Genomic DNA, 24,371 nt, shown 5'->3' on the forward strand with positions numbered 1-24,371 from the left:
TAGTAACCTAGTAATCCTGCCACAATGCATACAATTTATTTATAAAATAGCCCTTCTTAAATTATCAAAGACGTATTTGAGAATATATTGACTTTTACAACTTTATTTTTTTCCCTAGTTGAAAGCAACTACAAGTTCTGAACATTTCAAAAGTCACAGGTTTAAAAATATGTTTTTGTTTATCCCACATGTGGCTTTTTTTGCACATTCAAAATCACAGAGTTACAGCAGAATTACGCTGTACATTCCAGAAAGACTTCACGATTGTCCATGCTGTAAAACAGAAATAATTCTGCAAAATTTACACCTTCACTGCAATTATGGGTTGACACGGTATCAATGAGCAAGAGGTAGGAGATTTAACCATAATTTCCTGGATTTTAATCACCATGGTTCAACAATAGCAACTTTTTGCAATTGATCTGAGTCATTCTGAGAGCCCAGTTTAACAGCAAGTCATATCATCTTGTTCTACTGCTCCCTGAATCTGTGTTGTGAATAACAACAAGGATGCTGTTATTTACAATACAAAAAAGTTTGCACCTTTTCTCTCCAAAAAAATTATAACTAGCACTGACACCACCATTTATCAGCTACAAATGCAACTAGAAATAATTCAAAAGTATGACTATGCTTAGTTTAACTCTCTCTCTGTCTCTCATTTATTCTTTAATCTATAAAGGTCTTAAAGCACCTTTGTGGAATGCAAAGCTCAAGTTCATATATATTCTACAATGCTCTTTGGTAAATAATTGTTTTAATAAACTGATCTTTACTATAGACAGGAAGCTGAAGTAGACAGAAACTCATGAAACAAGCAATGAAAATCAGTTTCCACTGCGACAACTGAGCATCTGAAGAGGGCAAGGTTCAACGTAAATTTCAACTTCATTTGCCCTCTGATGAATCATTGGGTTAAAGGGGGATCAAATGGAGGTCTTCAAAATTCTGAGAGGATAGACAGTGAAAGATTATTGCCATTGGCTGGTAAATGTGTAACAAGGGGCATATGGTCAGGATTGTCACTGGAAGAGTTAAGGGTCAGCAGAAATGTTTTCATGCAGAATATTATTAAAACATGGAATTCTTTGCCCACATGGTTCATTAAGAGTTAGACCGGAACAATCATTAAGAAAACATTGGATAAATATTTGAAGAGAAAATTTTAAAAGGTACAGAGAAAGTGCAGGGAAATGGGAATAAAGTACTGTAATAAGACCTCGTGGAGCACCATCTTAGGCCCAACGTGCCGATTGCTTCTATGCTTATAAACTGATTATTAGAAATAATGATCTTTTCCCACCAAAGTCTGTGCAAAGGGAAATTCCATGATGTATTCACTATTTTTTGCGCTCAGTGTCACGTGACGCCCAATGACTCATCCCAAATGTTGGCTTCACCCTCCTCCAATAAACATTATTTCCAACATCCAAAGAGACAACCATTTAAACCAGTAACAGTGATGAATTGAGTGGTTTTAGCATTTAATTAAATAATAACTTGTCTCCAAATTTTATTGAACAACTCTTCAAAGAGAAGTTTTAATTCAGACCCCAGTGTATCTCATTTCAAGACAATATAGTCTATACAGTTAAGCTATTGAATAACAACAACGTGCACTGATATGCGCCCTTCACGAGGGGTAGCGTCTCGGAGGGCTTAACAGCGGCAGAGCTTCATGCTGAGCCAGGGAGAGAGGGGTGGTGATTTTAGGCATGGTCAAAAAGGAAAGTCTTCAGGTGTAATCTAAAGACAAGCAAAGATGGGGCAAGGCAGAGGGATATTTCTATGTATTTGTGAGTATCTCTATATGAGCGTCTGTCTCTCTCTGAGAATGTGTGTCTCTGTATCTGTGAGTCTCTGTGTCTGTGAGTGTGTGTCTCTCTGTGTCTGTGAGTGCGTGTCTCTCTGTGTCTGTGAGTGCGTGTCTCTCTGTGTCTGTCTGTGAGTGTGTGTCTCTCTGTGTCTGTGAGTGTGTGTCTCTGTCTGTGTCTGTGAGTGTGTGTGTCTCTGTGTCTGAGTGTGTGTGTGCACCTCTCTGTGTTTGTGAGTGTGTGTCTCTCTGTCTGTGAGTGTGTGTGTCTCTGTGTCTGTGAGTGTCTCTGTCTGTGTCTGTGTCTATGAGTGTGTGTGTCTGTGTCTGTGAGTCTCTGTGTCTGTGAGTGTGTGTGTCTCTGTCTGTGAGTCTCTGTGTCTGTGAGTGTGTGTGTCTCTCTGTGTCTGTGAGTGTGTGTCTCTGTGTCTGTGAGTGTGTGTCTCTGTGTCTGTGTGTCTCTTTGTCTGTGAGTGTGTCTCTGTGTCTGTGAGTCTCTCTGTGTCTGTGAGTGTGTGTGTCTCTGTCTGTGAGTGTGTGTGTCTGTGTCTCTGTGTCTGTGAGTGTGTGCGTGTGTCTCTGTGTCTGTGAGTGTGTGTGTGTCTCTGTGTCTGTGAGTGTGTAAGTGTGTGTCTCTCTGTGTCTGTGAGTGTGTGTCTCTGTGTTTGTAAGTGTGTGTGTGTGTCTGTGTCTGTGAGTGTTTCTGTGTCTGAGTGTGTGTGTGTCTGTGTGTCTGTGAGTGTCTCTGTCTGTGTGTCTGTGAGTGTGTGTGTCTCTGTCTGTGAGTGTGTGTGTCTCTGTGTCTGTGTGTGTGTGTCTGTGTCTGTGAGTGTCTGTGTGTGTGTGTGTGTCTGTGAGTCTCTGTGTCTGTGAGTGTGTAAGTGTGTGTGCCTCTGTGTCTGTGAGTGTGTGTCTCTGTGTTTGTGAGTGTGTGTGTGTCTGTCTGTGTCTGTGAGTGTCTCTGTCTGTGTGTGTCTGTGAGTGTGTGTGTCTGTGTGTCTCTCTGTGTCTGTGAGTGCGTGTGTCTGTCTGTCTGTGTCTGTGAGTGTGTCTCTGTCTATGAGTGTGTGTGTCTGTCTGTGAGTTTTGCTGTCTCTGTCTGTGTCTGAGTGTGTGTGTCGCTGTGTCTGTGAGTGTGTGTGTCTCTGTCTGTGAGTGTGTGTGTGTCTCTCTGTGTCTGTAAATGTGTGTCTCTCTGTGTCTGTGAGTATGTGTGTGTCTCTCTGTATGTTTGTGTGTGTGTCTCTCTCTCTCTCTCTCTGTGTCTGCAAGTATGTGTCTCTCCGTGTCTGAGTGTGTGTGCGTCTCTCTCTCTGGGTCTATGTGTGTCTCCGTATCTCTGAGTGTGTGCGTCTCTCTCTCTCTAGGTCTGTGTGGTGCTGGGCCCTGAGAGCTCCTGTAGCCTCGCTGGTGTCCCCCACTGTCCCCCCTCCCCCACCCCCCAAAAAAAAGCCACCCAGTTTTTGTTAAAGAACCAATTCATATTTTTTTCCAACAATCTGATATGTGTTATTCGCTCATGTTTAGTTTTTATTAATAAAGTGCAAAAATGTACCTCGATAGCACCAATCAATTCCCTGCCATTTTCCACAAAATCTCCCTGCAATTTTTGGTGAATATTTCTTCACTTTTCTATTGGCCCAGGTGATGGATCTGCTCTTATTGTTAACTAGCTGTTTTTCGTCCAGTTTCTAGGGTAGGTTAATTATGATGACACAGACATCTATTTTCATTGCTCTCTAAAGAGCTTTTATGTCCACATCCTCAGTCAAAAAGACTCATCTGAGGTCTGAAATTTTACCTAATCTTAGCCATCAGACTATTTTGTTTTGTACTTATATTTTAAGATTACACAGCATTATTGAAAATTCTTAAATTCAGGTTTATTTTGGAAGCAGATTCTTCTTGGGAACTGCAGAAACAGATTCCAAAGCAAGACTGAATTTGAAATATTCCACAATTTTAAAAGAATAAATCAAAATAGTCTCATTGACTAACATGAGCGGTGAATTGTGGTCCTCTGATTCGCTAAGTCCACACCTTCTAGCTTTTCCAGTCAGGGAAAGAGTACAAACGTTAGATTTGAAGTTTTAAAATTACAAGTGACCCTGTTTGATACCTGGGTTCAATATCTCAGAAGCTGTGTTATCAGCTAATGCTGACAGATTTTTACTTCATAAATGCAGTTTGCTGTAGGGAATTAAAATAAACAAAATAAAATCAAGCTTACAGTGACTGAAGTTTTGACGTATAAGTTCTGGCAGCTCACATTGCCCAAAGCACAAAATCAGTTTTGCCATTTGATAATTTGCTCGATTCACTGCACTGCCCCATGTAAGGCATTTTATGCCTGGTTTATGTTTAATCGAGTCACCTGCCCAATGTTAAGGAGGGTCGCTGTGAGACAGACAGGATATAACTGTTTAAGCAGGGCAATTTTCGGTATTTCCTGAATAGGCATAATGCATTTTACAGTATACTAAATGAAAAACAAGCAGTATATTACTGTTTGCTATATCTGCGCCCAATTCAGTTACAGCTTTGCCCTAGTGACAGAACAACATCAAATCTGGTATCAGTATATATAATATGTACACGATTTTGAAAAGGAAAGTTTGCAGCAGACAGTTGTTTTTGCAATGAATGTTGGAAATTTTCCAACCACAAGCTAATCAGTTTGATGAACTTTTCCGCCCACTCGTTCACTGTATTTTGTTCATAACCAGAAAAAAATTAAAACAGACATTATTACCAGGAATTTGTGACCTGTACTTGAAACATTCCAGTTTTTACACAAACCAACCACTTGTTCTAATCTAAGAAATGCATAAGTAGCTGTAATCATTCCAATAATTATTTCAGATATCTCAATCTTCATATATACAATATTATACACACACACACATACATACCTAAAGGCTGGACTGCTTATGCTCTTCAATAACAGCATGTGGAAGAACACCAGCGTTTAATGTTGCTATTCATATATGCAGCATTTTACAATGTTTGAAGCTATGGTTACTACAATTGCGTTTCATTGCCTTTGGAGATTAGGGAGAATCTTTTAGGAGGAGGCCTTTTTGAATCAAATCATCCTTTATCGCTCCATGTTTTCTAATATTCTTATTTTCTTAATTGTTTATTGTAGCATTCTGAGACACGGCCATAAATGAAGGGATCTAAAGAAGTGCAAGTTTTTGTTGTACTTGTACTTCTAGTTAGAGTACAATGCCACTTTAAAAGCCTCACAGTTTCAGAGTTAATTTTTCAGAGGCAAATTTTTCCAGCTTGGAAACATAACCTATTCTTTATTGGCTCCTGAAAGATAAAGTACATTCTTAAAGATATTACAATAGAAAATATTAAACACACAGTATATTATTTGAATAAATCTCCCCTACAAAATCCCAAATGATGTGCTATCCAATAAATAACATTTACTGCAGTGTATTTGGTGAGATGTACTCACAACATTTACATATTCTAATTGATGGGATCGCTCCATTGACTAAATGTGCTTTGGAATGTTGATACTAGGGCCCAATGGGACACCTTATGTGTCCTTATTAATATATAATGTTATTATATTGCCCATTGAGGCCCTTCCTCCTACACTCACAGGACCATCAGGAGAGCACTGTGCTCAGCTCCCAAGAGCTTCATTGTAGAACAAAACTAACAGGTCAAGCTCCCAAGTTGTACCTTCAAAGATAACATCACAATTTCTTCTATTGATTTGTAATTTTATGAAAAAATGTTCTTGGATACATTTACTTTTATTTTAAATGTTCTGTCGATTTGGAGCAGATTTACAGGGAGCTCAATTAAATCTGATACAACACCAACAACAAAATTACATTTGTATAGCAATGATCCATTTATTAATGAAGCCAGGTAATTCACTATTATGATGATTAACCATGGCCAAGAATAAGAGCATGAGAATAAAAGGAGAGCAAAGATGTTTTAGCCCACTAAGCCTACTCCTTGAACAGGCTATATACAATTTACCTTATTTATAGAGTGCACACCACAATTTTCTATTTGAGTTCCAAACATAGTCAAGTAAAACTCCAGCTTATGTACCCATACATGCATCTCCAATTTCAGATGTGGCCAGTTGTTTTTTGCAGATAAGATGTCACAAAGTTTCAGCAAGGCAAGGAACTATTTGATCATCTCTCACTCTCTCTACTTATCTCATAGCTACCTTTGTAACCAGAAATACAACCAGCTATTTTAAAAAAAGTGTGTTATGACAATACAACCTTAATTATATTTGCTAGGAGTCTGTTCCTCACAGCCTTTTCGATATAAACATCACTCATTGAGAGAAAATATCAAAAGCTTTGTTAACATCAGACTGGTTTCTTCTTGAGTGCTCTCATCGTCTCAGTTAAACAGACTGATTGCTTCTATTTTAAAAACTTAGATCATGTTTACTCAATCTTTTTTTTCTGCAATTAAACATATTGAGTGAGTTCTATAAATCTAGCTTGGTTAGAGTCAGGGTTAATCAATTAAAACATACTTTCCAGGTCTTAGCTTAGCCACATCATTGGCAGTCCAGTACTATCAATCTCCATTATAAACATCACCTCAGTGTATAGTTTGATAGTCACCAACAATAATAATAATGCCAAATATTTTCTTCTCCAAAATCCACAAACAGTCTGAGCTAGTTCACAGTCTCCAAACAGAACTATCTATCGGAAATTAATTTATCTCAGATAAGCTAATCTCTACTTGTGCACTCAGTAGTGTGGGATGATATGACAGACATGAAGAGGCATCTGGATTTCTCGATTGCCAGTGTCCACAAATTTGTCAAGGGCTTTACTGAACAAAGTTTCCACTGAACAGCATTTTACAACAATGATTTATTCTTATGCAAGTTACCTTTATACCTAAAACAAATATGTGTGGGATGGGTTCTGAATTGAATTTTAAATCTCTATATTCTGAAATTCAAATGATGGTTGCTTTCCAAGTACTGTCTTTCATATGCTTTAAGAACTGAATGCAATTCTACATGTTTAGGGTCATTTCTAGTTGTAGTATCTTGCCTGTTTTACACGCGTGACACTACACAGGCAGAGTGAGCATGCCTTCCATATTTTAATATGTTCTCAGAAATAAAATCATTCGATATTTGTGTTATTTCTGTCTAATCCATCAAACTCATCTGATTTTCACAGCCGTTTAGCCTATATGTTCATTATCCCACCAATCTAAAGTGTTATTCATACAATTTTAGTATTCCTTGGCATTCTTAACCCTACACATCTCTTCCATTCCATTTCCCTGTCAGGATAGGAAAACCACTCCCACTTCTGAATTTTATTTGGATTTTAGAGGCTGAAATTCCTAGTGGAGTTTCATGTAAAATGGGAGTCTAACACAACAAATCCCATTAAAAGGCTACACAGTCAATGAAGACCAAAGTTTCGGTCCTCTAATTTCAATAATAACAATTCCAACTGGTATCATTTCCAAGTGCAAATCACCGAAACACTCCTTCCCAGGTAGCACTTGATCTGACCTATTTGCCAGTTTAATGATGACAATCAAATGTTGAGTTAAATACATGGAGCGATCATAAGCACTAGCTTAGGGCTACACTGAGTACTATACAGAGTGCCTCTCAGAAGTTCAAGATTTCTTTCCGAACCATGATGCGATACTGACTGTGCAAAATCCACATGCACATCAGATGGAATCAGAAATACACTACCCGAGTGTGTTTTTTTAAGAAAAAGATGAGTTTGAAGCATCTTTAGATTCTTCCCTTTAAGGATAAGAGCCATTTGGCTTTCCAAAAATATTATTGTATATATTTCATTGTATGAAATAAGATGTCATGCTCATAGGGCAACGCCAGTACTATCTGGGATTAACGTGCAATGGTAAGCGATCAATTCTGCATCAACACATTCCAAAGTAAGATTATATCCTGTGGAGCTTGGACAGCCTACTCACATTTCCCCAGCATGCCCTCTCTAATGTACCACGACGGTAGCTCCTAGCACTGGCACAACCTGTTATAATTAATATATTTATTTACTTTGTGCACTCGAAGCCAGCGCAACCTCCATTAAATATGGGCCATCTTGTGTTGCACTGATATGTGTTGACAGCATTAGCTGAATACTGGACTTCCTGGTTATGCCAAGCAACTCAGTCTTCAAACTTGCAAATTTACCTGAAAATCCCAGAAAGACATTCTTTTGCACAAATATCTCAGTGAGATAAATCCCTCAGTGAAAATTCCCATATATCTACCGTATTAGATTCTCTAATCAACTCCTGTGAAATAACTCTGGCACATGAACCAGAGTTGCAGAACTTACTGAATAGAACCTATATGTTTGTTTGAGAGTTAGATGACTGTATTTCAATATTAAACAAGCTTATAAAGGTTCATGATATTTTGAACTCAATTGGTGTAAAATCAGCTGACAGGACGATGATGATGATACCGGGCTTCATTAATGGTAGGTTTGTATTTTAATATGTCTCATCACAATGCATTGATGTCAGATCACAATCTCTCAGTTTAAATAAAAATGAGCAGGGACTGGCAGGAGCATGTCATTAACTTCCAGCACATAAACAGAAAATAAATACTCCTCCAGAACTCTTTTAAAACAAGCCTCACTTTTTAACCAATTGGAAAAAAGTCAAAAAGTTGTTGATCAGTGAACAAATCTGCAGCCATCAGTCCTGGGCTGAGTGTCTTTTTCTCAGACACACATATAATACCAACTTGTTCACTTTCAGTTGCAGATGTGAAATGTATTGGGTCATTCTTCTTATTATTATTATTCTGTAACCACGATCTGTCCAATGATGCAATGCACTATGTTGACAATGCAATACTTAAGAGAGTTGCATGAAAAGTAAGGTCATCAGAGGGTTCCTGTCCTGAGAGTCTGTCACCACTAAACATTGAAAAGGGACATTTAATTTGCTCTCTCTCGTTAGGATCCCCCACCCTACCCCAATCCCCCCATTGTTTGGGACATGCTTTCTCTGACATTGATTTCCCGGCTCTATCTGTGCAATCTCCCATTTCTGTCCTTTTCAATCTCTTGGCTGTATCCATGGTCACTAAGTTACCTTTGTCTCGTCTTCATCGCCCACCTCCATGCTTATAATCATTGGGTTCTATAAAGCCTGCTTCAGCTCATCCACCTACACGTAGATGCTGCTAAAAGAAATCTGACACTGAGGTTTAAGTTGCAATGTTAAGTGTTTAATAATCAATGTAGAATTTTTTAAGTTGTGAAATATCGAATTTGGGCAACACACTTATTGTGCTGAAACGCGCAATCTTGAGCACATTTAATGTTTTAGAATTTTGATTATACATTTCTTATTAAGAAATACCATAAATTAAACATTTCCCACCACTACTGTAGCACTATTCATTATCAATTTTAAACTTCATTCTTTATTTCAACAATGATAATATAATCACCGATAGCAATAGCAAAATATCATTGCATATTTATATTCAAATATGTGTCAAAGCCATTCATAACCTAGTATAAGAGTTGACTGAACTATTGCAGGGAATAGTTTACAGACAGAGGGACAAAAAGAGGCTCATATCAAATCTTCTCAAATCTCACAGAAACATTCTATAGAAGTGGTCCAACACAGATGCTGGCCATGATCTAAATCAAAGATTTCTTTTTTATATTTGCGGTTGGCGTAATATGAATAGAATCTATAATTCAGCTGATAGGAATGGATTTGGCAAATAGGATAAAAGCAAAACATTCTTTACAGGTCAACTAAATTCAACAAGAACATGCCACAAAGACACAATGTTCGTCTTGACAACTGCGACTGAAGTTTCTATTTATTAAGCAGCCTAAGAGTTCATTTTAAATAGTACAACAACAAAATTACATTTATAGAGCACCTTTCACGTCTGGAGGATGTCCCAGGTTGCACTGAGGTTGATTAGAAATTAGACCATTGTTTTTCTTCCCAGAGTGAGGTTACATGGAAAAGACGCACAGCAAAAACAGTTTAACAGCATGTTGATTGACTCTCCCCCCAAAAAATTGATGATTGGGAACAGCAGTTAGAGGTTATAGATATAGGCATAAACAGGTAAAGATGCTTTCTGCACTACTGGAGCATGGTGAATTGGTGGGGTGCGGGATGGGCGGGGAAAGGAGGTGGGCAGAGCAAAGTTGTTGAATTTGTGCAATTATGAAAATGTGAGCATCCAAAGTTTTTGTTCAAATTCCTTTGGAGAACTTTCTTTGAAGAGGTTGTGGGGTGAGTGGGAGTCCATGATCGAGGAACAAGCTTGATGATCGAATGGCTTTTTCTTGTTCTTGCGCTCCTTTATAGATTGCCATTTTTTTAGTGGGGAGGAGAAATGAGTGAGAGGGCAAAATATCTTACAGATGCCAGGCTGCCACTCTTGGACCAAACTCGTCTGTAAAATACTACTGTACCACAATCGTTTCAACAGTAAAGCTACCTCTTTAATTTTACCACAACTCCCTTCAAGGCCAATCCACTCAAAAACACTCCAGAATAATAATCCAAGCAAACACACATTTTTTTTGTGAATGCAAAATTAATCATATTCGGAATTCTCTATACAAAAGGAAAAAAAATTACAGTCAAAACCTGATAACATCTCACAAGTTAACATTCACAAATCACTTTCAATCAGAGATTATCAAAGTCCCATTCAATGTCCAACGATTTAGAACAATAAGGACAGAAACTGATAAGATCAAATATTGCTTTTGATTATTTTCTCCTGTCCAAGTGAAGTGATTGCATCAGGTTTTTTTAATGTAGCTACATTCAGGATTAAATAAACATGCCTGACTTATTTACAACGGCAACTCTGTCATTGGAGGCAAATACTCTTAGCCCTAGAATTAGCAATCAGAAGGAAGACAGGTTTCATACATAAAATCTACAGATGGACAGCTCTGAGCCTTCTTGAGAGTAAGTGCTTGATTAGGCATGTGATGTGGTGCATGAAGACTGTAATATGCCTCAAGTAATTTTGCTATACTAATTGGTCATGTACCTCTTTAATAGAAAATGACAATATTTAGAACAAACTCTTCGCAATTAAAAAAAAGGGGGAAAAAAAAGATCACACATGAACTTTCAAATTGTCCTGGACAGATTATATAAATTAATGCCGACAGGTTCTACGTCTCTGCTAAATATTCAAATTCCAGTAACTCTTTACCCTGCTGAATAAGCTACATAAAAACTGCGATAAGCAAAGTGCACTTTTCTTTCGATTAAAATATATGTAAACATTAATGCAATAACATGTATTATTTAAGCAAAAATAGATATGGAAAACGTCCATTTGGATAAATTTAAAGCACACCAAAAATTGGTTTGGCACAAGACAAAGCCAAGTGCTCAAACAGAACCCATGGCCTGATTTTCAATGGAATTACAGAGCTGCGCTAAGGTTCACAGTGACCTGAAATTATTTGTTATTGTACATTGTTCCCACCAATGTCCAGAAGCGATGTGACGTGTCCACTAATCTCCAACTATATTTATTCTCTTGTTTCAATTTCTAAATGAAAATAATGGGCGATATTTTCAATACTGCAGAGCTGGCTCCATCATAAATGTTAGAACGATGTCTTTCAAATTAATTTATAATAGAGAATGAGTGATTTGGATGGCAGTTATGCTGAACTTCATTGTTTTTTAGGGGGAAGGGGATATTTTGTTCTTAAATCAATGCTATAGAACAATAATGCTTTTAACAATAATGAGTGCTTGAGGTCTGACATAGCAATAGGTCAAGTGCAAATCTCAGGTTTTCTCCAAAAATGCCCTATGACCAACCCAATTCCCACATGAACCTTTCTAAATAAGATACTCATTTAAATGCCCAAATTACTGAAATTGCCAATTTTATGGAGAGACCCTGCATATAGCTGTGCAGAGTTATGGAGTTTCATTTGGGAATTTTCATTCTACATGAAAAAGGAGCCAACAGTCACCTTGTTTGCCAAGAGAAGGCAGACAAGATGAATGTTATCTCCATGAGTTAAAAGACCTTACAAGAGATGGATAAGTACCCGAGTGACCTGAAGAGAATTGCTAAGGTACAACAGTATTAATATTGGTGTTGTAGGACCATTGCCCTTATATTTAAAGGCAAATTGGGCACAGAACTGTACATCACCCTTAGTGGTTCCCAGATTTCAAACCACTCACATTAAAGAGATGGCAAGAGTCTGTTTACCTGGAAGGCAGAGTCCTGAAGACAAAAGAGCACATGCAATTTAGAAGAGAGGAAAACGTTATTGTGCTATGAGTCAAGATACATACTGTACTGCAAGATACATTCCACAAGCATAATATTACAAACTGGTTGTGCCGCATTAACTCATCTCACATTCACATAGCAGATTAAACGATAGTTGGGATATATTAAATAGCACAATTTCTAGATACCAAAGCTTTGACATGAAGTTTTAAAGACATTCTGTACATGAAAAGAAGTGTTCGTCAAACCCTAGGAAAGGAAGGAATAAAAGCCAGAAGAGCTCTTTCGTGGCAAGATGACAGTGGATACAAGGATTATTTTATTTTATAGTAAAGGCAAAATGCATTCTGATGAGGTTGTGCCATTCCATCAAGTACACCATTGATAGGTTTACAAAACACTGTCATGGGAAAATAGTATTTGTTTAACTCTACAGAAACTACAAGCTAAACCTTACCCAGCAGTGAATTCATCCATTTAGTGATTCTGATGGTTTCAGAGAGACCTTTTGAAATATTCCACTCAGTATGTTGTTTCTTTACATTAAACTGTTTCAGTTTGTTTTTCTTATTTATTTTGTCTTTTTTCATCTTTTCCCTATTAGGCAACCAAGGCCTGATATTTTCTTAGTCTTCAGACCAGTGTCTCAAACATCAAAAATCATTTGGAAGTTTGAAAAATTAAAAATTAATTCTGAACATGGAAGATGTTTTTCCAAAATTTCAAAAGTACCGCAAACAATAGGCTTCCAAATTAAGACTAAATTATTTTTTCAAAAACTGCCCCCCAAAACTATTTGTGTTTCACATGGTGTTATTCACATCAGGATGTCTCAAAGCTTTTCACAGGATTTACTGTAAAGTGTGATGGCTTCATGGCTGTTTGTGGGATATTGCTATGTGCACATTGAACGACTTATTCCTATTTTGTAGGAGAACAAGACAGATCAATGAGCAAAGAAAGATTTGCAACTATCATTCAGAATGAGAATCTTTGCTAACTCAGCATTCTGTGCAAAACTTTTATTTTAAGTGAGTTAAATTTGGCTCTACAGCCAGTTGGTAGTGGCAATTTAAAATAGTGGCTATCATTTACCTCCTTATTGGCCCTGCAATTCTGGCCTGCTGGTGGTTATGACATGATTTTACCTTCAATCTGGTTCCTCTTAGCATTGTTGTACAACAAAGGCACCAAAAGTACAATTGATTGTTTTTTTCAGCAGGATTAAAAGGGGTAAATTCCCCCACAAGTCTGGGAAAGAACAATCAAGTTGGAGCATTTCAGTGAATCAGCAACACACATAAGGTAAGAAATCCTGTTAAAAAATAGTACAATTTTTGACATATCAACACATAGAAATTTGAAACCTTTTCCAAACCACTTTCCAATACCTACTGAATGTTGATCTAAAAGTTTTAAACCCATCTGAAGGACAGATGGTTCAAAACGTGGTGGCTATGTTCTTTTTCAAACACTCCACTTTGCATTATTTGTGCCTTGCAATTGTGAGTTGTCAATGTTTTAATTGACAGGATCAATGCAATTCTGTACACAAGCAAGATTCAAGTCTGCAAACTGTACACCAGCAAGATTCAACCAGATAAAATATAACATGGAATCTTGATAAGAGCTTTTTTTTCAGGCAGCAGTAAATTTGTATTGTTACTAATTTGCAGCTGTTTTTTGTTTAATTAGCCAGTATAAAGGGCACAGAGACATTTACTCTAAATATATTCCAGAGTAAGATTTCTCCCACCTCCTGATGCAAGTTTAAAGCTGGCTGCACATCAATGTGATTCAAATCAGACTGGTGGCTACAGTCTGATTGCAATCCCTGGTCACTTACTGCCTGGAGGAAAACCGCAGCGCATCTAAACGCTAAAATAATCGCATTCCCTTCAGATCAACATGATCCAAACTGTTTGTGATCTCTCAGAGCAAACAGGCCTTAAGGTCACATAAGACAAAAGGTTGGAGCATAAATAACTATTCACGTGCAGTGATAAATTGGTTTTATTAAGAATGCTATATCCTGCCCCATTGCAGCTCTTGACTGTTTGATGTCTACACTTTGGAACACAATCCTCAGGATGAAGCTGTTTTTAACTCAGGATTGGGCAGTATATGGACTCCCATCTTATTAAGTGGGCCACCAAATCAAATATAATTGGTTGTGGCCTGTTTATTCATTGCACTCAAAGTCAATCAAGCATGTGCAGCAATTGCGCAACTGGCTCAAGATTATTTGACAGATCTTGGGAGAGTGCAATGAAAGCAATGTTAATAGCTTTATTATTATTATCGTAATGTTTCAAATATGCTTTGTGATTTTTTATGCCCATCAGGATGGGAGATATATTGCGGCTAAGGTATTAAACATTTTATCCATGTGTGGCACCCAGTTTCAGCAACTTAGGACAACCATTGTAAAGCTCTTGTGATTTTCTATAACAAAATAATGCAGGTTATATTCTAAAATTGTACAATTGAAATGAACTTCAAATGTTCATTTCAGCTCAAATCAATGCTATGAAGGAGGAAACGTAGTATGTGATAAATATCACACCAAACACTGTAATGTTCACTTCCTTGCTGTACTTGTAGGATAATTCACAATCTTTTATTTACTTTGTCCCTTGTGAATTCAAACAGGGGGAACAAAAACAGCAAATTTTAAAAGAAAATAGTAATCATAATCCTTGCATTTTTGATGTTTCTAAATGATAGAAATCTAATTTAATAGAAAATAGGAGATAATAATAATAATCCTTGCAATTTATATAGCGCTTTAATCACATCTTCAAAACGTCTCAAAGCGCTTCGCAGAATATACTGTAAAGTGAATTGACTGTATATTTTGTGGGCGAAACAGTGGGAGATGAAGGCAAGAGTCCTGGAGACCACTTAATTCCTTACATTCAAAATGGAATTAAATAACCCACATCATATTTTAATCCCCTACCTACCTATGATATAAACAGAAACACAAATACTTTATTTGGTGCCTTGAGACATCCTCCCGACATGAAAGGCACTATACATATGTAATTTGTTATTGTTGTTTTAAACATTAACTGTTGTGTTTAACCCCCAAATACAGCAATTCAGACACACAGGGACTTACAGAACATCTAAGAGTTTCTGCTCCATTCGGTTTTAGTTCCACTCTGGAGAGAGCAGTAGTAACTTTCATACTAACTTTATACTATGTTAGAGAGACCTTGAGCTCAGTCTTTATGCTTAAATTCCTTCAGTATAGAAAGACAAATGCCCTGTCTGGTAACTGATGATTTTATATACATAATATCATCTCAAGATTTGAAAAATTACACAATTTTAATGGACTGGGATGTTCCAACAAGGTAGTCACAAATATAAATGTCATTTCTAAGCAACAAGAAATGTTACAGGTATTTAAGATAAGTTAGAATAATGGCTTTCCGGACCCAGCATGTGATTTTTATATCTTGAGATGTTAGTAGCTACTCAAGAGTTTGACCTTCCCCCCTTCCCCGGTATATTGGAGCTTTTAAAAGGGCATTTGGTATCACATGCAGAGTTTAAGCATTTCCTCTCCTCTCTCACCCTCACCACATCTGTCTTTCCGATTCTCACTGACCTTTCTGCTTGCAGCTAGCCCAGCAATCATGGAATTCTGGATGAGTACTCCTTTTCAAGTAAGTGTCTTTGCTCATGCCTTTTATCATCTTCTTGTGAGGATATGGAAAAAATATAATTCCCCAAACATTTTGCACATGCAAGAATGGCAACCCAAAAACATGTTAAGATTTTTAAAAAATTAGGATTTTATTTCACCCTAACCCTCCCCACACCCCCCCCCACACCCCCAAACTACCATAATTTGGAAGCTAAAACATTCAACTTTTATACAGTGAAAAAAAACTCAAGTATCAGAAAACTCAAGTACCTTGCCTTTCATATAACATCTACAAATAAAAACAACTTGTACTACATAAAAGCTGCTTGCAATACATAAAATTCAATGTTTCAAAGAATCATAGAATCTTACAGCACAGAAGGAGGATATTCGGACCATCGTGCCCCACAAACCTGCTCTTACCCTATGACCCTGCAAATGTTTCCTTTTTAAGTACCTATCCAATTCCCTTTTGAAAGCTATTATTGAATCTGTTTCCACCCACCCTTTCAGGCAATGCACTCCAGACCATAACCACAACTTGCAATTGTATAATAACAACTCTTGGGGTAAAAATAATTCTCCTCGTTTCCTCTCTGATTCTTTTACCAATTATCTTAAATCCATGTCCTCTGGTTACCAACCCACCAGCCAAAGGAAACAGTTTCTCCTTAGCTACCTTCATAATTTTCAACCCCTCTATTAAATCTCCCCTCAACCTAAGAAGAATAAGACCAATCTACAATTATTGGAGAAATGCGCAGAACCACAAAGTGTTTTATTTTTGTCGCAGTTTTCTTGAACTAAAGTCAATTATATTGTGTTTCTATTTCAGTGAGGTTAATAGAGGATTCCCCCGCCCCACCCCAGCCCTTCACTATCGTTTAAGTCCCCAGAAAAAATGTGCTGTAAGTGCACTCACATGCCTGGTCACACACTTCGTGCACAATTAAGAAGGACGTCCATGGAAAAATAATGGGATATTAAGCATTAAGGTTAACTCATTGGCTAAACAATAATTTCCATAAATCACAACAGAGTTTAAGGTAACTGCTATAATCCATAATTTCTCCATATCCCAATTTAACTGAGAGGATGAATAGTCTGCTCCAAAACGCTTTCATTCTAACACTCAGTGGAGTTATCACTCTCTTTACCACTATCTACTTCCTTGCTTAAAAGCAAGAAGCAAAATAACAGAGAATTAGAAGGTAGCCTCTTTGTTATCTTAACAGTATAATAATCCTTGCATTTGATATATCTGATATATCGTCTTTCACATCAGGAGGACATCTCAAAGTGTTACACTGGTTATAAGGTAAAGTGTATTTTCTAGGCGAACATCTTCTTGCCTTCTTGCCTTCTTACTTTCTCTCTCAAACGAGCAAATCAACATAAAACAACCGAAAGCTTTCATACCAAAATTCGACATAAATTAGCCTGCCAATTTTCTCCACACAAAATAGCATTACTAAAGTTTTTTCTCATCATATTTAAACTTCTCAGCGAGCTGTAACCACAACAGCTACAAGTCGTCTTCCATTTCCTTAGTGAGCTGATTCCAGTGTTCTACAAACAGTGTTGTGAATGAACAAGATTTAGCGGTAAAATAATTAGTTGAATGTGTACACACAACTATTTAATACCTTCTGCACTCTCCAGAAGCAGCTCGCCTTTATTCGACAACAACAACAAAATTACATTTGTATGGCGTGTTTCATGTCGGAAGGACGTCCCAAGGTGCTGGACAGTCAGAGTTTCGGATCCGAGCTGGGGGTCGGGATTGGGGAGGGTGGAGGGCAGGGGAGGGAAGCAGGGTGATTGAAAGCATGGTCAAAGAAGAGGGTATTGAGATGGAGGAGGCAAGGGAGGGGGCGAGGCGGAGGGACTGCAGGATGGAGTTTCAGAGGGTGGAGGTAGAGTGGTAGAAGGCCCGTCCGCGAATGGTGGAGCAGGTGAGGCGGGTGAGGTGCGGTACATGAAGCAGGCCGGAGCCAACTGAGCAGAGGGAGCAGACAGGATAGTAGGGGGTTAGGAGGTCGCAGAGGTAGGGGGAGCAAGACCATGGAGGACTTTGAAGGTGAGGACCAGGATTTTGAACTGTATCCTCTGTGTGATGGGAAGCCAGTGGAGTCGGCCAGGGATGGGGGTGATAGGGTCACGGAGCCTAGTGCGGGAGAGGACATGGGTTGCAGAGTTCTGGATGAACTGCAGCCTGTGGAGGCAGGAGTTGGGAAGGCCAACAAGCAGGGAGTTTGCATAGTCAAGCCTCGATGTAATAAATGCTTGTATGATGGTTTTGGCGCCCTGTTGGGTGAGATAATGGCGGAGCCGGGTGATATTGCGGAGTTGGGGGAAGGCGGAGCAGATCATGGCACGGACGTGGGGTAGAAAGGATAGTTGAGGGTCAAACAAGATTCCAAGTTTCCAGACTGGCTTAGTAAGGTGGAGTGTGCATCCATGGATGGTGATACTGTTAGCGCCTGAGGTGTGAATGCAAACCTTTGCATTCAAAGGTTGCTCGATATTTAGGAAACCCTCAGTGAGCATGGGGACAGCTAAGACACAGTGTGAGCAGTCTGTGAAATTCTATTAATCATACCGACAGCGGGTATGAAAGAAATTCACTCGTCATGAAAGGAGAAGGCTTCTATTATTTAATTTGTGCCAATTCTGGGTTAAGTGTAAAAACCTGAAGGGCACTGGTCTTCTGTCAGAGCAATCTCATTTAAATCAAGCAACTGTGCAAGGAAAGTGGAGAAGATTTCCAGAAACCCATTACCTGTAGGAGGAATGATTCCCGGGGACATTAAGCCAGGGACACTGTGTGGCATAATGTGGGAATTCTCCGGGGATGTAACACTCTGGGATCGTTTGGGAGGTCTTCCTGGTCTGGAGCTGAAAGAAAAGATAAACATTTGCAGTTAGTGTGCACATCATGAGCAACATTTTGAAGTTGTTCAAAGTGCTCGGTGAGACTGTAAATAAACTTATTTCAAGGACGATTGCTTTTCACTGGATGTAATAGACTTCCTTTACTAATTAGATTACATGCTGAATTCATTTCTTTCATAAAGATCAACCACTGTTAATGCATTATTCATAGCTCGTACCTCGTTACCTGATTCTCAATATTAATATCTATACATGTTAGAATTGCCTAGTTTGCATATGCTAAAATTCGACATGGAGCTTTCAGCTTGAAAATTATGCTCTAACTTGTAATAATTACTGCAGTTAGCTTGATATTGATTTATGGGATTTTTAAAAGCCAAATATGTGTAGTAGTTTAAATGAATGCTATTTTAAGATCCTTCAGGAAATTAAAAGGCAATGTCAGCTCTACAAAATCTGCTCCCATTTTTCTCACGTTTTAGTGCTACAATTAGGTTGGAGGATGAAAGGGAGTAGGGAGAAAGAATCTTTTCTACATAGGAATCTCAAACAGTTCCTGGTGCTAAAATTCTTTAGACCTCAAATTAAACTGTGACACTATGGTTAAACCTTTAAGTGTACATTTTTGAGGTAAACAGCTTTTTTTTAATAGATATATAAAAAACAATCTGAGTGGGCTGTTTTATTCTGTTGAATTAATCTGAAGTAATCTACTATAACAGCTCAACAAGAGTCACACACTTTCTTGGGCTAAGGGGAGTAGACATTATATAAAACCATTGGAGTTATAAGGCACCTTTCAAGTCAGGAGGATGTCACAAACTGCTTCATAGGAAATACTGTAAAGTGGAGTGAATGTATATTTTGTGGCGAATGTAACAGCAAATCTGCGCACAGCAATGTCCCACAAACAGCCATGAAGTGAATGATCAATTTTATTTAAGCGAGAAACCCCATTCTCTTTTTGAATAGTGCCATAGGAATCTCTAATGTTCATCTGAATAGGTAGAAGGAACTTTGGTTAATGTCTCATCCAAAGGACAGCATATCCAATGATGCATCATTCCTCCACCCCTGCACTGCAACGGAGTGCCACCTTAGACTATATGAGTTCTAAGTCCCGACTTGGGCTTGAACCCACAACTTCCAGGCTCATAGAGAAGAGTGCTACCAACACGCTGACACACAATGTTACATTTGGCTGTTATAATTTGTGAGACAAGGTGGAGAGAGTGGACATCCATCACACGGGGAAATGAAATCCAAACCAGGTCCTATCTTCACCTGAGGTCTTAGCCTTGAGACCATTGTCTTAATATTTAAGATTTGCAAAACGTTGTAAAATTCAGTCTTAATTTGGAAGCCACCTTCAAAATGAAATCTAAATTTAATAATTTCCCATTAAATTGGAATGATTTGGGATCTCTGTTGCCCACACATGCACTTTTCCAATGAATGCCCAAGACAGAGATCGGGATTGGGATCAGTGGACCTGATTATGGTCTCACCCAATGTCATGCAAGCACCTCTCCAATAAAGGACATTGGATATTTATCATGAGCAGAAATTCTGGTTGATTTTCCCTTCCCTTACGTGGGGGATTGAGGCCAAATGTAACACCCAAATTGCTACCCTAACTAATAATAATAATAATCCTTGCATTTGATATAGCGCTTTTCACGTCGGGAGGACGTCCCAAAGCGCTTCACAGAACACACTGTAAAGTGAATTGACTGTATATTTGTGGGCGAACGCAGCAGCCAATTGTGCACAGCAATGTCCGACAAACAATCATAGATTGAAAATGACCAATTTTATTATTGTTTTTGGTTTTGGAGGGATTATTATTAGGTGTGTGGAGTAAGGAAACTTGCCCAAGGTTTCGCCCTGCCTGGAATTGAACTCAGGTCTCTCACTTGCAAAGCGAGTGCTCTAACCACTGAGCCACAGGACTGCACGGAGATATCTGAGATCATAGAATCACAGAGTTATACAGCACAGAAGGAGGCCATTCGGCCCATCGTGCCCCTGCTGGCTCTTTGAAAGAGCTATCCAAATTAATCCCACTCCCCCTCTCCAGGATCAGTAAACTCAGCACACACCATGGTTCAAATCTACAACCTTCTGGTGTGTTTGGCTCAGTGTTATACTCACTAAGCTAGGTGGAATGCATTGTACACCTTTCTAAGAATGCATTACTCACTTTTTTTCTCAGGAGGGGAGAAGATATTAAATAGATAATTAAGTTGCAACCTCTTTCACACAATTTATTCACAAACCAATTCTTTGAAAAAATATACATTGCACCTCCCCTTACCCCCACCACTGCATACAAATGTTGGGTAAATAATCACAAACAAATTACATGTGTCGGGAATCTTTTTTGCAATATACTATGAAAACTGAGTATTGTAGCATAGGGGAACATTTAATGCTTTTCTTGCATGGGCAGTCGAGTATGTTCTTTTTACTCTTAACAATTGAAATTTAATTTTGTCATTGACTACCTTTGAATTGCAGGCTATCAGCATGCAAAATTAATGACTTGAATATTTTTTAAAAAAATGTTTTGGCTCCAGGATCTGAAACAAAATTATCACGCCATGAAAATATGTCATTTTATAGTAATTCCACAAATGTCAGCATCCAAACACGGAAATGGGTTTGTGCTATGAATATTATAGTGACTCAAATGGGCTGTCGCAACATCTTGCATTACAGGTTTTGAGTATGCTCATGATATTGTTTCCATCCCAAAGCATAAGTGCTGAGGCTTCCAGAGGATGGTAAACATCCAAAGTGTATTATAAATCAAAGTGTCAATTGAGTCCAGTCACAAATCGCTGGAGCAAGGTATCTTCTGTAGTTCAGGATATGTGGTACACTCCCAACAGCAGTTTCACACATACAGTGAAAGCTATCCACCAAATGGGAGCCTGCCATGTGGGCAAGGATTTATATAGTCATGATTTATGATGCTTTCAATAGGTGCATTGTTTGACACAATAAGAAGAATGTTGTCCTTTATATCAGCCTGTGTGAAAAAAAACAAATCAGGGTACTATTATCTTGTCAAGAAACCAACCTACAGAGCTTCTTAAACAGCTCTGTACCAGTTTTAATGTTTTCATCAACTTGAATTGGAGTATCTATTTGGAGTGTGGAATCCTGTACCTTAGTGGCTAAAGCACTCGCCTCGCAAGTGAGACCTGGCTTCTATTCCCAGCAGGGTGAAACCTTAGGCAAGTTTCCTTACTCCACACGCCTCTGTTTACTTAGCAGTAAGTAGTAACCTGGTTATTAGTTGACTGGCAGATTGCTTTTCCGGGATAATAATCTTTCAAAAAAAATAGTAATTTGGTCACGATTGTTTATGGGACACTGCTGTACCCAATTGGCTGCCGCGTTTCGCCCACAAATATACAGTCAATTCACTTTACCGTATATTCTGTGAAGCGCTTTGAGACGTCTAGAGGACGTGAAAAGTGCTATATCAAATGCAAGGACTGTTATTATTTATTTTTAAAAATAAATAGTGCTGAACAGAGAACAATCAATAGGGTAGAGAGAATATCATAGTTCTGTACCACAATTGCTCTTTTCTAATGCCGAGCGAGTTTTGTTTTATATGATTCCAAAAACCTTGAGGATTGGGTTACAGACACTGAACGTCCCCAGCCTCCAATTCTTCTTTAGTGTTTGGGAGGATACTTGTTGGTTAACCTTCTTGTTTTTGCTTTGTCGTGTCATCTCATCTTCAGTCACTGAAGTTCACTGTCATTAAACTCACTGGATTATTTTTGCAACTTTTTTTCTTCACATACCAGAAATAGGACATTTTACAAATCATAAAATGTAAAACATTTACCATCCTAAACATATTACAAATATATTGGCAGCCAATTTGCACACAGCAATGTCCCACATACCATGAAGTGAATGGCCAATTTTATTTGGAGAATTGTTGGGCAGGACACTAGGACCTTGGCCTAATGTCTCATACAAAGGATTAATATATCCTAACAGTTTTCCAAATGTCCTGTTGAAACATTCCATGCTGGAATCTTGTTTTTATCAGGTGATGCCTGAGCATTAGGTTATACCATTGTATCCTTATTGGATACAATGGTATAACCTAAAGACTGGTGTTAGGATACCTGTATAGAATATTTCAGCAAAGCCAATGTATACATGTGTTATAATATGGAAACATATTAATGGCTGAGTGCAGATTTATTGAGCCTAACATACTGGCCAAATACACAAAAGTACAGCTTCTAAAGTATGCCTCAGGCCAAAGTTCAGCTGCACTACCTAAATCATGATGGTCTTTAAAAAGTCAGAAAATATAAATTTAAGATCATCCACAGCTCCAACCATGTTTTCCCAGGGGGGGGGGGGGAGAAAACTGGTCTTAAAAGTAATTAAAGATTAAAGGAACTATATCTCTATGGACACTTACACAATGGCTATTGTTGTAATTCCCATTGTACCAATGTACTTTCAGCTGTAATGGACAAAAAATGTGCTTTGTTCCCTTCACAAATCTATGCTGACCTATTTGTGGTCTGTGTAACTCGTTGAATACTGAATTTCCATCATAACTCTCACAAAACACATGTACTTCTCATTGTGTAATGTCTGTAGAAATGATCAACCATTTTAAGTTTTAAAAAAAGAGTGTTTGTTGACTGCAAGTATGAACAATTTGCAAAGCTGGAACCTTCTCATCTTCTGTCATAACCATCGATGCATGTTGATGCTTCTACATTTTGAGAAGATTGGCTAAGTTCGCTGAATTAGCAATTAACTTTTTTGCTTGTGACTTTTTCACTTGTTATTGTACAGGCAAATGGAACAGCCAATTTGTGCGCAGAAGTGTTCCACAAATACATGTACACTATATTAGAGTATAGACAATTAACTCAAAATCCCCATGTCGGGCTTGAACCCACAATTTGCTGTACTCAGAAGCCAGAGTGCTAACACTGAGCCACTCTGACACAAGATCTGAAAATGAGAAACAAAAGGTTTGGAGGAAAATGCAGAGAAAATGACTAAATAGATAGGTCTGTCAGAGAGCAAGCACAAGCATGATGGGTAAATGGCTTCTTTCTGTGCTCTAAAATTCTGTGGTTCTCTGCTGCATTGAGTATTTGCCGACTTTGCCTGTAGTACAAAAAAATGTACAGCCTCTATCTCTAAGCAATTTTTCTGAGCTATTTATTCAGAAAATTTCTGTAATAAATCCACTACTTATCATATCCAATAACCTTGCATTTTCTTTGGATTCCTACACTTTGACAAAGAATGTTCTCACCCTAGTCAGACACGTTCAGAGTGGCAGAAGATGACATTGAGATTCATAAGGAAGTGTAAGTATTACATAGAGAATAACTTGTCCTAGAGAATATAGCATCATGGCAGACCAATGGCAATGTTCAGGGGCGATACAATTTTTAACCATTCTATGATTCATCGTGAGAAAGAATCAACAGCTGGGCAAAAAAAGGTGTTCAAAATTACCCCCCCAAAAAAGGTCAGGAGATGTTTTGAAACACAGAAAGTTATTAGAACGTGGAAACGCCTACCAACAATGAGTGTTAAAGAAGAATCAATAACAAGTTTTAATAGGGAATTAGAGTAATGTTTGAAAAGAAATCACATAAAAAGTTACAGGGAAACGACAGGGGAGGAGGAGTGGGGTGGGGGGATAA

The 24,371-nt window shown here is 38.2% G+C and overlaps 1 protein-coding gene across 1 annotated transcript in view; it reads right to left on the reverse strand.

Moving 5' to 3' along the window:
- Positions 1–24,371, reverse strand: part of dachd (dachshund d) — a 315,047-nt gene that overhangs the window by 175,270 nt on the left and 115,406 nt on the right. Inside the window, exon 2 of the mRNA XM_007890728.2 lies at positions 18,542–18,657. Within this exon, the coding sequence (XP_007888919.2) occupies positions 18,542–18,657 (116 nt within the window). The remainder of the gene's footprint in view (positions 1–18,541; positions 18,658–24,371) is intronic.

The sequence above is a fragment of the Callorhinchus milii genome, unplaced genomic scaffold (assembly GCF_018977255.1).
Source record: "Callorhinchus milii isolate IMCB2004 unplaced genomic scaffold, IMCB_Cmil_1.0 Scaffold4, whole genome shotgun sequence".
Lineage (NCBI taxonomy): Eukaryota > Metazoa > Chordata > Chondrichthyes > Chimaeriformes > Callorhinchidae > Callorhinchus > Callorhinchus milii.